The sequence below is a fragment of the Puntigrus tetrazona genome, unplaced genomic scaffold (assembly GCF_018831695.1).
Source record: "Puntigrus tetrazona isolate hp1 unplaced genomic scaffold, ASM1883169v1 S000000270, whole genome shotgun sequence".
Taxonomy (NCBI): Eukaryota; Metazoa; Chordata; class Actinopteri; order Cypriniformes; family Cyprinidae; genus Puntigrus; species Puntigrus tetrazona.
Genome location: NW_025047932.1, coordinates 669,766 through 687,500, shown reverse-complemented (window position 1 = coordinate 687,500; position 17,735 = coordinate 669,766). Strand labels below are relative to the sequence as shown.

Below are 17,735 nucleotides of genomic sequence, written 5' to 3'. Positions count from 1 at the left end.
CAATGCAGTTTTGACCTAGTGCAATGTTTTTCTGGAAAATGTGTAAGTATCATAATGTGTATATATAACAAATAATATATTGGTTGCATATACAACCCTTGTTCCCTAATGGAGGGAACGGAGACATTATGTCATGATGACATAGGGTTCATACTTTTTGAAATCTTAATGATTAGGAGACTTAATGATTAAGTGAAAATTGTCTAGTGGGTTTTGTTACTTTTTTTTGTTAAATTTGTTAAATAAAAAGAGGCAACAGGTGCACACTTTCAAGGTGGAGGCTGACAGCCTACGATTCAGCCTTTCTTGCTGGAAAGAAAGCACTATTATAATCGTGCATCTTTAGGGGTCTCAACAGTTCTCGAACAGACTCGACGTCAGTGCATAGGCTTCCTGTGTGACTCCTAGATGGGATGTATCTTAGACTATTTGCCACTGGCCGTGAAACTGATGTTTTTCTCACCACAATGTCAAAATGCAACGGTTCCATAGGGTTCGGAGCCCCTAAAAAAAAGAGCTCATTCCTCAGAGGGTCGGTCCAGGGAGGGGTTGTGGCAAGGAACATGAGTTCGGGAATCTAGTAAGGCCCAACCAGCAATTCCTGTTCCTCATCTTTCTTGACCTTGCACAATGTCTGTGCAACAAGGCTCACTGGGGGAAACGCATACTTGTGTAGAACCCGAGGCCAGAGAGTAATAAAGCTCGCAGTAGGAGGTCACATGAGAACTAAACAGATTTACCTGGCCTTCCCCAAATCAACTCCCAATCAGCTAGACAGCTGGGTGGAGTTTCCATTTCCCCCCGGGATCATGAGTTGTCGTGAGAGTGTGTCGGCTTCACATGAGATCCCTCCAGAATGTGGATGCAGCATCTGACTCTGGAGGAGGAGATGGCAGGTGAGACGTGCGGCATGATAGAGGATAACAGTCACAGCGTTGCTCGTGTATACCAATACTTGCTTGTCTTGAAGCAGTGGCCAGAACTGCCACAAGACTAGAAGCACTGACAACAGTTCTAGGCAGTTCATGTGCCAAAGCAGCTGAGGCCCTGTCCAGAGCCCTGAGGCTGCCTGCTTGTTGTATCTAGGGCCCCAGCCTCTGCAGGAGACATCCATTGTTGCAATGACATGCCAAGACACTTTTTCTAATGACACTGTAACAGGCAGAAAGGCAAGGTCCTGGCTAGGGACTGAATGAGCTGCAACACGTTTACGTGATGGTCACACAAAGTGTCCATGCCCCTCTTTGGACTCGGGAGTGTAACCAGTGCTAAAGTGGTCTCATATGAAGCAATCCATGTGGGATGACTGCGGCTGTGGATGCCATACGTTTCAATGGCTACACTGACCCTGAAGGACCAGCTGGAGATGCATGGGAACTTTTTTGGTAGCTGGCAATAGGGGTATCATGGGTGAAAGTCAGGATACAGCACATTGCTCGATGTTAACTCACGAGCATAATGACCCAGAGGAAATGTAAACTGCTCTTTTTTGGAGAATGAGGGTACCACTGGCCCTTGGGTCAATGGCGGAACAAAAACATAAAAAAGAAGGATTCTCCACCTGCCTGTTGTCTGGGGGAAGGAGTGGAGTTCATCTCCATCAGTTGAGACTTTGTCAACGTTTCTCATCTGAGTCAGGTTGAGCCATAGATAGCATTCTTGGGCCACAAGAATGGACATCATCTTCCTGAGGGACTGCATCTGGAAAGCAAAGTCAGTTGCTATGTTTCTCACCTATTTATTTAAGGACTTTCATCCTAATTATGACTTAAACGTCACTAAATGAGGGTGATGGAATACAGCATTGAATGTGTGTGTGTGTGTGTGTGTGTGTGTGTGTGTCTATAGGCACCTCCCTTGTTCAGCATCTCATGACTCTGCTCATCAGCAAACACGAACGCCTGTACACTGAAAGAGACTCAGAAACATCACAGAACCAGGCGGAGCCCAAGGACCAAAGCCAGCAACTTCAGCAGTCCAACCTGGTGGACTGGATCTCTGAGGAGGATCTCCAAACCTGCCCGTCTACAGATGCTGCTTCAGCCTCCAAGCCTTCACCTCAGGGAAAGGGAGAGACGGCCATCAGCCCTAGTAAGCAGGCCAAGACGATTCCAGGATGGAAGTACACCTTCAAAGGCTCCTCAGCCAAAGGAGCCTCCGCAGCGGACGGTGGGAACTGGTTAATGAACGGCCTGTCCTCATTGAGGGGACACCGCCGAACCTCGTCCGGCGAACGCTCCAGGGACTCAGGCTCCTCTCAGAGACTGTCTACTTATGACAACGTCACTTCTTCATCGAGTCTGGGCAGCGTGCTAAGTATGGACAGCACACCGTGGTCCACCTCGTCCTGCGAGATCTCCGTCACAGACTCAGGAGGGGAGCCGCTGGGGACAGAAGACGGGCCGAGCGCTCCGGAGGAACGGAGCGAGGAGGAAGCTAAGCCCGTAGAACAAGAGGAGGATGCTGAGGAGAAGCGCTCGAGTTTGTTTTGCGGCGATAATGCTGCACCGGTCATTAGAGTCATGGACGAAGACGGAGATGCAGACGAAAGCCCTTCGTCTCTGGTCAGCGTTGTGGCAGAACTGAAAGAAGAGTTAAGGAAGCAGAAACAGACTTATGAATCTAGAATTAAAAAGTAAGGCTGCCGTTTTTTTTATTAATGTAATTATTTTCACTCCTGTTTGGTTTGCTTTTCTGAAACACGCCAATTAAAAAAAATATAATCTTTCTGAGCAGATAATAAAATAAACTATATTTTAGCATCATCTGTTCTAAATAAATGTTCTTGAATAAAACTTGAATTTTAGAAAAATTAAAAAAAAACAATTTTTATTATTATTAATTGAATAATTTGGGCATCCTCTGATAAATCACAGCCAAACTCCCTCAATAAGTGTACAAGCAATATTGTTTTGAAATAGAGGCTCTCTGGAATTTTTTTTTTTTTTTGCGAGAATATGAACCTTTTTAAAATTAAGGGATCGAGTTCATAGTAATTCCTTGCTGTAAACATAAAATTAATCTGAATAAATGTTGTTTTCCCCAACCCACCAATAGAGTAATGTTAGTTGCACAAATATAAATGTACTTTTACATTTAGTAGAATCAAATAATTAGTCTTTACAAATGGCAATAATGTCTTTTTGTTTTTATTTTGGTAATTTGTTAAAGGTGACATGCCATCAGTTGTGGTATCTGTATCTCACACGTCTGTGTTGTGCCCTCTGCAGGCTGGAAGAGTCGAGTTCAGCCCTGTGTGCGCAGATGGAGAGACTTGAGCAAGAGATGGAACAGGAGAGAAAAAGAAAACGAATGCTTGAGATCAAACTGAGGAACTCTGAACGGGCCCGTGAGGATGCAGAAAACCGCAATCGCCTCCTTGAGAAGGAGATGGAAGACTTCTTCTCCACGCTGGGGGATCTGGCTCTTGGAAGCCGCACCAGTGACATATGATGCAGAAACAAACACACCCAAAGACCAGAGCTCTCAGACGTCTCCGTGAATCATGTGGACAATTTTATGTCCGCAAAATTTTTGAGAACGTTCCCCTCAAGCCATTTTAAAGCAATTTCTTTCTGGAGCTTTCAGGTCTGAATGTCCTGAAATCGGTTCAGTTGATATCATGCATCTTTGGCATGTTCAGGGTTCCCGGTCTGAATGATAACAATGGTGATTAGAGCGGAGTCATGGGCTTTGGCACATAAATGAGCTGAAAATTTACTTCAAGGTCATCTAGTTTGTTCAGATTGGCATCAGCGCAACAATAGATGCTCTGCAGTGAATGGGTGCCGTCAGACTGAGAGTCCAAACGGATGATAAAAACTTCACAATCCACAGCACTCAAGTCCATCAGTTAACATCTGGATTTTTAATTTTAAACTTAAACATTTTATTTGATCCTTTAATTTTCCTACAAACATCTTTTTGCTTCGTGACAATTACTTGTGGATTATTGTGATGTTTTTATCAACAGTTTGGACTCTCATTCTGACAGCACCCAATCACTGCAGAGTTTCTCCAAATCTGATGAAGAAACAAACTCCTCTACATCTTGGATGACCTGAGTGTGAGGAAATGTTCATTTTTGGGTGAATACACTGTTAGGCAGGCCACTGCTTTACAAAATAAATTGAATGCACGCATTTTTGACTAAATTAACTCAAAATATTGGCACTGAAACCGTTTTCTTGCATATTCGGTGGAGTTTCAAGACCGTCAGTGCCACTTTCATGAAAAAAAAAGTTTGAAACATGACATTTTGCCAATGGCTCTAATTTTATATGTATTTTACACAGTTTAGGTGTATAGAAAGGCTAGAAATGCTCTGTGGATGTGAGTGGTCAAACGCTGTCATAGATTTTGTAGACTCAGCTCATTTTCTGAACTGTTTTCCGACTGCATAGTAGGTAAATTGTGTATTAGCAAGATGGCCGTAGCCCAATGGTTCATTTTCCAGGCTGCTAATATGAATGTTTCAGGTTCAATCTCAAGAAGAAGAGACCCAGAAACTGGACATCACCACTGTGCCCTCAAGCAAAGTGCTTTTTGCTGCTCAACACGTTTCAGTTACGGATCCATTTGGATATTATTTGGATTTTACTAGAACGACAGCTTTTACAAAGGACTTTAATGCATATGTAGAGTATGTGAAGATGTTATACATCATGATTAGAGTATTATACTGCGGTCATACGTGACGATTAGACTTTGTGCTGTGCTGAAATGTTACCAAGTGTCACTGTGGTGGTATGTAATTATTCACAAAGGACTAAATTAAACAAACGGACAAGAATGTACTCCACGGTGATGTGTCAAGCGTGATTTGTTCCTTTAAAATCAGTTTAAGCAAAAAAAATTACGCGACGTCATAGCTTATTCCTTGCAAGCGGTAAATTGCCTGCAGAAACCCCATAAATGTCTCTCACATTAAAGCCTGGCGTAAATGCAATAAGAAAAAAGGCGTTCTGATTCAAACTGGTGTTTATTTGCAGTACATATACAATTGGTATCATAAGATCCCAGTGCATTCTTTGTAGTAGTGCACTTCTCAGTGTCTGTATGCCGTAGCACACATAGAGCTAGCAATTTAGAACTAAATGTAGGGCTGGCATCGCTAGCAAATATTACACACCAGCCCCGAACCTTAACACATTGGTATTTCGAGATATTTTACAGATGTCTTTGAATCGGACTCACCAGGTTGATTAAAGTCCAGTGGCTCAACATAAAAAAAAAACTTGCCAACATCAGCCACAGATTTGTTTTTGGTAAGATGGGTTATGTAACACTTTGACAGTATAAGCCAAAAGGAAAAAATAAAAATAAAAAAATCCAGATTTAAAAAGACAAAAACATGAATGTATCTGACAGTACCAAACATATCTCTACCTCTGGGTACATAAAACTAATAAGTCTAGATCTATCAATTACAACTAGCATGACAGCAGTGGGTATTGCACATGAACTGTAAAAAATGAGTACATAGTAAAATTAAACAAAAAAAGATCAAATTTACATTTCAGTTCTTTTACTTCTAGGTGAAGTATACATAATGTACAAAACTATACGTTGCCTACTATTGACAATAGTTCACTTTAGAAATAAATAAATAATGAAATCTGTATTAACATCCATCTTACGGGCAGCTACGTCGCAAAAAAAAAAGAAACTGTAGAAATTTAGAGTGAGGTAGTTCATCAAAGCCTACTTTGATCTGAATTATAACATTTTTGAGAGATGAGATAAAAGCAAATGCTATGAAAAATCCTAAATAACTTCCCTAAAGAGAGCAAAGAAAACTTAAGAGCACTTAAAATGGAAAACAAAAATGCCTGGGATGCAACTCATATGCTCATAAGGAAAAAAAAAAAAAATCATATGCTGATCCTTATGCGAACTCAAACCTTCAGTTCCTACAACTCCCATCATTCCCGCGGGTACATTCCACAGCATTGCCTCATGGGAAATGAAGTTCCCACCTACAGCATTTGATGCAGTATCTTGCATATTTCCATAAACAAAATAAAGCTGCAAACCATACACACACACACACACAAAAAGGTTCCAATTTGCTATTACTTTGATGAAAGACCTTGCTTGAGGAAGCGTCCCTTTACAGATCATCTGCTCAACATGCCCCGACCTTTCAACCGACATCACATACGTCCAGTACGATAGAAAAATAGACACTCCAACATGACGTGAACAGTATCACTTTTGAAAAACCTCACCCAAATTTCTTCATCTTTCTAATCATTCGGGAATGAATGCTGAACTCAGGCACTTTCTCCGTTTTGAAAGCAAAACTAAAAACTTGGGTATTAATATTCAAATGGGCTTCGCTCGTGATGTTGGCGTTTTAGGAGGAGCAGAGTTTACACTACATACACTAGTACTGTAAACACAAATCACATTTCTTCTAGGCATTAGAATGGAAAGAATATGATACCGATGGGCTATTTTTTAGCGTTAGACAGCCATTAAATGCAGCAGTTCCTTTAGGATCCACTCTGAACCTCCAATCCAACGCATCCCCATTCATTTAGCATGATTGCTCCATCAGGCTTTACTAAAAAATAATAATAAAAATCACCGTTGGGAGCTGTTCTTTTTCTCTTAACGTAATGAATAAGATGCAGTTTGGTTACTACAAATCAAAAGCGTTTGATACGCGTGGGTCAAATACCCAAATTGAGTTTCATACCGTAATAACGAAGTGTTCGAACAAGACCTTTACATCAGGCTGAAGCGCGACGAAAGCTGTGGCTTACCGTTTTCTGTGTTTAAAGCTGAAATATGTACAGACTAGATTACATACGGTGACGCTCGAAAGCCCAAACGTGCTTTAACAGAGAATACTACGTCAAGTCAATCGTGTGCAATGACATTAAAAAGAGAAGCTCACAGACCCTAAAAGCACTTTAAAACGTGTTTCTGTACGACGGACGTCTAAAACGTCCAACTAAACTCCGCGGGCTCCAGTAACAGTGAGGGAACACTCCTTTATCCGCTAATTAGTGACTCTCTCTCCAAAAAAACACCTTTAAAAATATACCACCCCATCCATCTTTCTAATATAAATAAACTCGAATCATTCCTCATCCAGACGGCAAGGGGAGGAGCAAAGAGAGAACCAAAGCCATCCAAGTAATGCTGGTTTTGAAGAGGCCCTCCAAAACTCTTACCTCCCTTCTTACACTTTGTCAATTCATAAAGAGCGTGTCCGTTTGAGACAGAAAGGAGGGCGTGTTTCCGGACTGGCGGGAAGCGGATGATGATGATGATGAAGATGATGGAGGAGGAGGAGGATAGTCATCTACAGCAGCCCAGCGGTCCTGCGTTGGCCTCCTGACTGCTGTCCGTGTCGGTGGACATGGACGAGACGTCGTTTGTGGAGGACGAGGACGTCGAGGGCTCGCGGGAGTCACTGCTCACTGCTGCACCTGTGCTATGAGAAACAGATCGCATCTTTATCAGACAGGTACTGCCGAGGCTTTTAAACCGATACAGCTAGACGTCTTTGCAGACCTCAGAAAAATGAGACACATTTGCTGAAGAAAACAATACGCCTAAAAAGTCTTAATATACATAATATTGCTTTGCAAGTAAATGAACCTTGGATTAGCGATGTTTACATTTGCTAGAAAAACACTGACTGATTGAAATAATCAGTAAAACATGTTCATCTGCTTAAGAAAGACTTGTTTTAGAGACTACAGTGTATAAACATATATATATTTTATAAATACACAAGCTCAACTCAGATCCGGTTTCAAAAATCGAGGAGGAAACTAACCTAGTGAGGCCGGCTGTCCTCGGATCACCCCGTTTTTCGTTCGTTCCTCCCAGTCCAGCACTTCCTTATATATCAGCTCTGATCAGGGAACAAACACAGAAGAGCTAAAATCACATCAAGATGCCTTGACGTCTACGTACAATTTGATATTTCACTTTGTGCCCATCAAAATCTAAACAAAAAGAGAGAATGATCATGCGTATCAATCAACGGATTACAAAAAAAAAAAAAAAAATCAAAACTGTAACTTAATAAATCAACAAAAAATTACTTTGCACTTTGTTGAAGTTATATTCTAAAAGTAAGCATTATGAAATTATAAAAAAATTCTAAATTAAATAATTACGTTTTTATTTGTTAAATTTCCTGATTTTTATGTAATTGTGCTATATGCCTTTCATATATATATATATATATATACACACACACACATTAAATTTTTATTAAAAAAATTTAATACAAGAAATATATTTTATTAATTAATTTCCTGAACTTAAAAAAATTATAATAATAAAATAAAATAATAAAATAATTAAAATGAATAACAATAATAATAGTTTTTTTTGGTAACAGATCCCCACTCATTTAAAACACAGATATATAATATTTACAGATAGAAACACACACAGTTAATCATGTTTGGTCAAGCGCACCTTTCCACTCCTCCACCGTGTGTTCTCTCTCATCCAGCTGTTTATCGGTGATCACCGGCGGCGGCTGAAACCGAGCAGACAGACAGCAGTCAGAGACGTCCCACAGAGAAGAAAAGCATCAGCCCGTCTCAATAACTCACCGCTTCTACTTCCGACGGGTCGTACCACACGTTGATGTAGGGGTGCTGCAGGGCCTCGTCCACCGAGATCCGTTTGGACGCATCTATTACCAGCATCTTGGATAACAAGTCTCGCGCCTGGCTCGCTGCAAAACGATGCATTTACGTCGCATTTACCCGAAGCCATTTACAAAAGACACGTGTCCTTTTCATGAAAGCATCCCTCACCTTTGAGTTTGTTGTGGTCGGAGTCCGCAGGGAAGAGCACGTCTGGGAAGAGCTTCTCAAAGCTGTAGCCGGCGTACCGAGGCCGGTTCTCCACGTAGGTCCTCACAGACTGGTTGAGCTTCATCATGAACTCCTGAGACGGCGTGCCCAGCTGCTCGATCACCTTGTTCCACTGGTCAATGTCTTCAGGTGACACTTCAGGAAAACTACTGACTCTCTGACCGGACGATCACATACACAGTGTTTCACTTTGAGCTACAATTCTGCTTCATTCTGACTTTCCCTCTTTATTCATTTAACAGAGACGACATGTTCCTGATCAAGTTCTTTTTCTTGCCCCCCTCTACGGTCTTTACTGAAGGTGAAAAATGGTATATCAACATTACATTAACATGCGTGTCTGTGTACATATATTAGTACTGAAATCTTTGTTTGTTTGTTCATGGTGAGAAAATTTTGTGATAAAATTATATCATTTTTAAATATATATATATATATATATATATATATATTTTTTTTTTTTTTTTTTATATGAATTTTTACCTGAATTTTTGTCCAAATACTGAATCAAAATACAATATTATATATATTTGTTTTTAAAGTTTTCTTAAAAGTAAAAATGTTTTTGTATATAACTTGTGGTTGTGTGTACTGTGTATATTTATTATTATTATTATTATTATTATTATTATTATTATATATATTTGGATATTTACATGTACTTTACAAGTATATTTATATTAATATGATATATATATATATATATATATATATATATATATATATATATATAAAAATATTTATCTTCCCTCATATGTGCATGTGTATTTATATATATAATAAATATACACCGTACATTAATATTTTAGGTTCATTTGCTGCATTTGTTTGATCAAAATACACATTAAAACAGAAATATTGTGAAATTAAATTAATTCATAATATAGCAAACAAACCTTTAAAAATGGTGGTGGAAAACATTATCATAATCCATTAAGGTATCTTTAAAGTATAACTTTTTTATCAAACATGGAAATAAACATTATATGAAATATGTTTGCTTAATTAAACAGTTAGTTACATATAATTAGTCTTTTTCAAATGAACCTTTTCTGTGCTCTGCATACATCTGAAACAAATGAAAATAAAACTAAAATGTGTTGCTCAGAGCTAAATAAAAAAAGTGAAGTGGGATTTTACGCTAAAGAGATTTTACTTCGGTCAAATGAATAAAAGATCGGGTAAGGGAGAAGAAAAGTTGTTGTTTTTTTTAACCTTCTGCTAAAACCTGTACCTTCTTTTCATCAGACGTCGCACATCAATGACAAAACACACATCAAGGACAAAATAACTGAAGAAAAGAAACACGCAACACTTAGAATGGGACAGTAAAGACGACCAGGTAAGGATACGGTCTGTGCCGAGAAACAACACACTACCTCTGACCATTTCAGCCATGATGCAGCCAACAGACCAGACATCAACTGAAAAATGAAATGACAACCAAAATTAAAATGCCAAAAATCGTACGAAACGAAAAACGGAAAACCAAGCGCGCACATACATAAGGAACAGGGTGCATTGATGTGGATGCATGCAGACATCTCCGTGCGCGTCAGGCAGAGCAACCCGGAACGGAGCCAGAAACGGCGCAAAACCCAAGCAAACGACTAGAGGCCGGACAAGGATACAATCCCTCCCTGGAAAAAGGATTTTGTGCCGCACCATCTCTGCCATAATGCAGCCCACAGCCCAAATATCCACTACACCAGTGTAGCATAGAGGAGAGAGAGAAGACGTAAGCAAAGCATGAAGGGCGCCGCGGCTGCTTGAGATTTCTCCGTGCCCATTTTTCCTCGGCGCTACCATCCGGGACTAAATGTCAGCGTTTTTGGCCTTCGGATTGATTTCTGCACTGCGGCGCACCACTTTCACTTCCCACGTAAGAGTCAGTGACTAATGCTTCTCCTGTGCTACAGGCAAACCCATCCAGTGTGTGCTCGTGCATGCAGAAACTGGTTCAGCTGGACAAAAGAAGCCCTCAAGGGGCTCTGACTAGGGCCCTATGACATCCGTCGTATTTCTTTCCAGATTCTGTTCTGTCTGGACCCCGTTTTAATGGTTAAGCATGTCGAAAAGCACGTCTAATTAATTCAAATCATGAAACGCATACAACATAACATATCCTATGAATTTTTTTTGTGCTTTAATTTTTCTGGACTTCATTTTCATGGCCAAACTAAATTTTAAAATCAAAGGACATGTCTGCTTAATTTAAAAAAATTATAAAATTTTACACAATTTTTAGGGCCGTATGCATTTTTTAAATTTATTTATTTTTGTTGTTTGCTTTTTTTTTTGTTGCTTAAATTCTTCTGCATTAATTTTTTTTCTAGACATTTTCATGGCTAAATTACATGTTATCATCAAAAGGCATGTCTAATTAACTCAAATCATGAATCTTAAATGTAACATCCATATATTAAAAGTTTCAAGGGTCTATAAAATGTGATTTATTTTTGGCCTCGCGTTCTGTTTCACTGTTACCAAATGATGTGTTTGAGTATTATCTAAATGCATAAAAACTTAATTAAAATACATTTTAAAATATTAAATATATTAATTTTATAATTTTATTTAATATTATAAATATTAAATATTATTTTCATAAATTATTTGTTTTTGGCAAACAATTTTAATGAAAACATGGGAGAAAAAGTGTGCGATTAATTCTTATAATGTATTATTAGTAGTAGCAGTAGTAGTATGCACATTCTACTGCACAATTATATATTTGTGACGCAGTTAAACCAAACTTTTATTTTGACGGGATGCCACGAATACCTTCATGCTTCTGTGCGTCTATGATAGGATGCCAGTTTTCCTCAAATGAAAGATAAAAAGCTCATGAGGTGACTTTCACAGCAACGTCGCTCATTAGTATTAGCGTATCAGTATTAATCACGAAATCACACACAAGCTTTAGTATGCGTATGTGTTACTCATTCACACAAGAACCCACAACATCTATTTAAATAATGCGGCTTAATGTTTACAGATACTTGCAACTATATTGAAGCGTAATGACCTATTTTTGATTCGTTCATAGAACCGTTGACCGATTGCGTAATTGTGCGGCATGTTAGTACAAGCTCTGATTTGGTGAGCACACGGGGGACATCATAGGGCCCGATCTGAGGTGAAAACACCAAGCCGTTGGGTGCGGATGTGTTCATGCAGTGAGGTCAGGGCAGCGCTCACCGTTGGCCTGGTAGCCCATGCCCAGAATGACCTCCGGGGCGCGGTAGTAGCGCGTCACCACGTACGGAGTCATGAGGAGGCCGGTGGCGGCCGTCCGGGCCAGACCGAAGTCCAGGATCTTCAGGGTACAGTCCGATTTCACTACTATGTTACTGGGCTTCAGATCCTGTGAGGTGAAGAGGTCAAGGGTCAGAAAATGCCGGCGAACCTCGCTTTTAATTGCATAAGAAATAGAGAGTTGCATTGAATTATTTTACGGTGAGGCACCTGCTGCATACTTGCTCGAGAAAGTACTAGTATTATAAGGTTTATACACTACCATAAGCTTTCTTTGTGGGGCACTGGCATCAAAATATTTTTAGATTAATTTAATAAGTGATAAAACTCTCTTGGTGACAGCTAGACTGAGTATTAGTGTTTCGTGTCATGCGTGTAGAAAGCGCGTGTGCGCACCCTGTGTATGATGCCAGCAGCGTGTAGGTGTTTGATGCCGCAGAGCATCTGATAAAGCAGATACGAGAGTCTCTCGTGGTCCAGCTCCATCTGAATGACCTGGCACAGGTTAGCATCCATCAGCTCCATCACCAGATACCTGAAGGAACCGGAGGAACGCACAGAAACAAGCACAGAGACCTATGATTCATGCAGGATTTCGGATGCATACCTCGCTGCGTCTCTATATTTAACCCATCCGAATTAATACCCATTTATATTTTCCTTTCCAGTGCGCCGTTAAAATCAGAGCAGAAAGAACTTACACATCCTGGAACTCTTCAAGGGTCTTCTGGGGCGTGAACACATGCAGTAAGCCAATTATCTGGGAAATTAAAGCATACTGCGTTAAAAAGATGTGCCCTGTGCTGATATCTGATGACATCCAGTTCTTACAATCTAACATATGTCGTTAGAAAATTAAGTACACTTCAGATCAAAAGAAATTAATACTTTTATTCATCAAGGACACAAACTGAACAAGGGTGACAGTAAAGACATTTATAATGTTGTAATAAATATTGATAATTAAAAAAATTATATATATATATATATATATATATATATATATATATATATATATATATATATATATATATATATAAACACTGTGCATTTTATTTTTAGGATTATATATATATATATACACACACACACATATAAATATATATATATTTATATATAAATAAACGTTTTTTTTATAAAATTAAAAAAACAAATGTAATTAGAAATGGTTCTTGAGCAGCATTAATGAATTATATACTTATATTTTAAAATATATTCACATGGAAAATGGTTATTTTAAATTGTAATAATCTTCATAAAACTGTAATAAACTTGATAACTGTGCTGTTGATCAAACAAAAGCAGCCTTAGTGAGCAGAAGAGACTAAGAAAAACATTACAAATCTCTGAGACGCCAAAGGTTCTCTCACACTCACACACACACACACACACACACACACACACACACACACACACACACAGAGAGAGACAGAGCAAAACATGTCTTACATTTTTGTGGTTGACACATTTCATCAGGACCAGTTCTCTGTAGGCCCGTTTGGCGTGGGTTTGGTTCTGAAAGGGTCGGCTAAGTTTCTTAATTGCAACACTTCGTTCAAGCACGTGATCATACGCCGAGCTACAAAAACAAACAGAAAAAGCCAAACCTTTTCATACGCCTCACTTTCTGCTTGGCGATAATCCGTTTCTTTCACGTTCTACAGGCTAAGAACCCCATGTCCACTCACCAGACGATGCCTTGCGCCCCAGACCCGATCGGTCTTAAATTCTGATATCGCTTCAAAACGGTGAACGTCGAATCTCCTACGTCTATGCTGTAATATTCCTTCTCGCGCTTGTTCCTGTTCATGGTGAAAACCGTACTGACTGTGTCTTGGGCATTCAAGAAGAACTTCCCCTTCAAAAATCTGAAAAGACGGAGACAGAAAGAAATTAGTGTCCTATGTTTGTTTTGATTCGATTTTAAAAATAAGAAGAAACGACGTGGACTGTAACAAAATCCAAAAAAACTTGGCCTAAGTCAGGTAAAATGCATAACTGCTAATTAATACATGTGAAATAACACAGTAGAAATGATCTTCTATTCGATGAGATCAGTGTGGAGCACTGGCTGCTGTCAGAAAGAAAACTAAACTACCACCACTGTAAACTAAACGAGGAACAGCTTGAGATTGCATTTCATTTTGTCATTAAGTTCTCATTAGACTAGTTTCATGATATTTCATGGCTTTAGAAAACTGAAGTGTCTTAAAACAATTTCATATTTAAACTACTAAAGTGCTCAATATAACAGCATTTTTTTTACTATACATTAAAAAGGTTTTCGTGTAAATGCATGCAATTCAATATGTATATACATCATTCTGGTTCGGTGAAAAGCATGCTTTCTTTTTAACAAGACCAGAGAAATTCAGGGCGCGTGCATCAATAGCGACATAAATATTGAACGCTGCGAAACGGTCTTCATGTAGTGGCAAGTCTGCGCAAATACTGCAACCGTCCGAGCTCAGAAGCACAGCCTCGTCAGCGTTACAGTGACGTGAAGCAGAAACACATATTAAACAGGCTGAGACGCTCATTACTCAAACTTCTTTACATTAATATTAGCCTCATCCTGAGACCGGAACATGTGCCGCATTCGTCTACAGGCTTTCTTTTAGTTGTTTAACTGGACAAAAACCCAAACTATACTCTGTCTGTGTGTGTGTGTGTGTGTCTGTGAGTGTGTGTGTGTGTGTGTGTGTGTGTATGAGTGTGTGTGTCTGTGTGTGTGTGTGTGTGTGTGTGTGTGTGTGTGTGTGTGTGTGTGTGTGTGTGTGTGTGTGTGTGTGTGTGTGTGTGTGTGTGTGTGTGTGTGTGTGTCTGTGAGTGTGTGTGTGTGTGTCTGTGAGTGTGTGTGTCTGTGTGTGTGTGTGTGTGTGTGTGTGTGTGTGTGTGTGTGTCTGTGTGTCTGTGTGTGTGTGTCTGTGTCTGTGTGTGTGTGTGTGTGTGTGTGTGTGTGTGTGTGTGTGTGTGTGTGTGTGTGTGTGTGTGTGTGTGTGTGTGTGTGTGTGTCTGTGTCTGTGTCTGTGAGTGTGTGTGTGTGTGTGTGTGTGTGTGTGTGTGTCTGTGTGTGTGTGTGTCTGTGTGTGTGTGTGTGTGTGTGTGTGTGTGTGTGTCTGTGTCTGTGTGTGTGTGTGTGTGTGTGTGTGTGTGTGTGTGTGTCTGTGTGTGTCTGTGTGTGTGTGTGTGTGTGTCTGTGTGTGTCTGTGTCTGTGAGTGTGTGTGTGTGTGTGTGTGTGTGTGTGTGTGTGTGTGTCTGTGTGTGTCTGTGTCTGTGTGTGTGTCTGTGTGTGTGTGTGTGTGTGTGTGTGTGTGTCTGTGAGTGTGTGTGTCTGTGTCTGTGTGTGCGCGTAAACATTTTATATTCTAATTGTTAGCCTATTTCTCAACCTGCCTAACGTTGTCCTGCTTAAAAAGTATTATATGCATGCGTGTAGCATATGCTATATATTATGCGCCAAATAGTAAAATGACTTATATCTGAATTGCATTTTTACATTAACCCTCTATCATAAGTGTGTACATTATCCTGACGATTTACTTATTTTGTGTGATGTTATTATTGCAATGGTCTTATACGGGTAGATGGAAAAATAAAAGTGGGAGTGAATAAAGATGAGAAAAAAGCATCTTCATACTTAAGAGTTACAAACAACGATTGATCTTCAATGTCAGAGCTTGTTACCGAGACATGTATATGATCGTTTATTTGGCGAACGTTTTAATTGCGTGAAGCTTTTTGTTATCGTTTTTGGAAAAATGTATTTAATTGCTAAATCAAAAACAATTAGAGAGGGAAACAGTTTCATTTCAGACTAAATGTGCGTTTTATTGTAGAGTAAAGTGACGGGACTGGTGTATGGGATTATTTTCACTACCGATTAACCACCGTAGCCAATTAAAACGCGGACGCAAACCGTTTAATAAGGTCGATATCGGAATTAAAATGTGATTTATTGCATTCTTTAGCATCAACGCGAATGGAAAGTGTCAATCATCTCATCTCCTAAACTCATATGCAGAACCGCACCCAGATGCCCTGAATTCAACATCTCACAGCACCAGTGACCTCAACATCTCTGGTCAGGTCCATTACGCTGAACCAAAATCTAATCAAAAGCGGTTTAGGCAGTGAAAGATTATCCGTGCATCAGAGCACAGCGAGTTGTGGATGGACAGGAGCTTTCCTGCATGCAGACAGCACGTGGACTGATTAAACACCATAAACACCCTGCTTGCTTTAGCACTGAAGCACCCTGTGTGCATTTAGACACCTTCCCGCATTACATCACATCTGAACAAAATCCATCTCGATGATCAGAAAGCTATGCAATGTAATGAATTGCTATAAACCAACAATTTAAGTGCACAGTTAGACAACTACCAAGTAATGCTTAATTCCGTTCAGCGTGTGTGGTGTGCAAAAGTTGCATCAATAATTAAAAGGAAAAAACACTTTTTTGGTCCCAAATTTAACTCAGTCTTTGGGTGTAATATGTCACAGGAGACTTTATTTTGCTATCCTCGGCCACGTAAATGTCCTGCACGCGCTGTTAAACGAAATAAAAAGATTTAATAACGTTATATCCGGCGTCTGAGTGGTTTTTAGCTTGAACGTAGCGATATATCGTTATATAAATCATCATCAGCACCACGGTACACGACAGAGCACCACAGCTAACGCCATCACCGAGGTCACCGTACGACACGACACCCTCAGATAAGGAAAGAAGATGTTTATTCTGCCAAACAACCAGCTAAAACCAGCTAGTCAACGGTGTTTACTGTGGTGCGTTACCCTCCCCCACGACCCGCCTCGAAAACGGCGGCGGCTAAACGGCTAACGTTCGCTCACCCTCTTAAAAGAGACGCAGCCAGTTCCGGAGCAGGTTTGGACGAGGACCGGCGGCTTCACGCGGAGCTCGGGAGTATTTGGTTTTCGTCCGGTTTTCCACTTCGACGCACAGGCTCTGCGCTCGCGCCGCGCTTCCGTCCACTGGCAGGCCTCGAGCTGCGGACACTTGCGTGCTACGTCACCGCGCCTTCGCGTGGACGTGACGTGCGCGGTTTCTGCGCTTTTTGCCCGACGTCATCGGAGCCTCGCGGTGACGTCGCGTTGCTGAACGTCGCAGGAAATTCACTGATCTCTTTAAGAAATAAAGAAAACAATAGAGACCACAAAACGTGTATAATAAATACGCCTTTTATATATTAATGAGAATATCAAGGAAGACGTGTCCAATATTTTCCAAGGAATTATTTAGGACATTATTTACCATTATTTATTATTTCTAATTTTCTTGTTTTATTTATTCATTTTATTTTATTTTAATTATTTTTTTATTTTATTACACCACGTCATTGATAACAGGACAGCATTTAGAACTATTTCATTTTGGAATGACTAATCGATGGTTTAATGTCTTCTTCTACCATTACTTGACGAGTTTTATGATCACACAAACTAATTTGTTGTCCAAGAGAGTGAAAAATAAATAAATAAAGATTTGAACTATGAACTTTTGCAAGATGCCTCAAGTGAACAGCTCCATTGAAACAATTTTGTATTTTTGCATTTGTATTTTGTATTACGAATATTATGAAGCTCATTTCCATATT

At 39.8% G+C, this 17,735-nt stretch overlaps 2 protein-coding genes across 5 annotated transcripts in view; one reads left to right on the top strand and one right to left on the bottom strand.

The window, feature by feature from the left end:
• The window catches only part of si:dkey-191m6.4 (rho GTPase-activating protein 22), a 24,160-nt gene extending 19,359 nt beyond the window's left edge, over positions 1-4,801 (top strand). The window contains exons 9-10 of the mRNA XM_043230960.1: positions 1,849-2,635; positions 3,231-4,801. Coding sequence (XP_043086895.1) covers positions 1,849-2,635; positions 3,231-3,453 — 1,010 coding nt within the window. The 3' untranslated portion in view covers positions 3,454-4,801. The remainder of the gene's footprint in view (positions 1-1,848; positions 2,636-3,230) is intronic.
• A 161-nt stretch (positions 4,802-4,962) lies between these two features.
• On the bottom strand, positions 4,963-17,170 carry mapk8b (mitogen-activated protein kinase 8b). 4 transcript variants are annotated; one of them, XM_043230962.1, is made up of 12 exons: positions 16,972-17,170; positions 13,802-13,981; positions 13,563-13,692; positions 12,815-12,873; positions 12,510-12,648; positions 12,057-12,222; positions 10,487-10,558; positions 8,796-8,978; positions 8,589-8,713; positions 8,449-8,512; positions 7,796-7,873; positions 4,963-7,442 (listed from the first exon to the last, which is right to left on the bottom strand). In XM_043230962.1, exons 2-12 carry the CDS (start codon positions 13,921-13,923, stop codon positions 7,312-7,314), a joined length of 1,269 nt encoding a protein of 422 aa, XP_043086897.1. In that variant the 5' UTR covers positions 13,924-13,981; positions 16,972-17,170; the 3' UTR covers positions 4,963-7,311. The 4 variants fall into 4 exon arrangements, with proteins under 4 accessions (XP_043086897.1, XP_043086896.1, XP_043086898.1 ...); XM_043230961.1 differs by lacking the exon at positions 10,487-10,558 and adding an exon at positions 10,208-10,279 and having other exon boundaries at positions 16,972-17,169; XM_043230963.1 differs by lacking the exon at positions 10,487-10,558 and adding an exon at positions 10,208-10,279 and having other exon boundaries at positions 4,963-7,447; positions 16,972-17,168.
• Between the last annotated feature and the right edge of the window lie 565 nt (positions 17,171-17,735).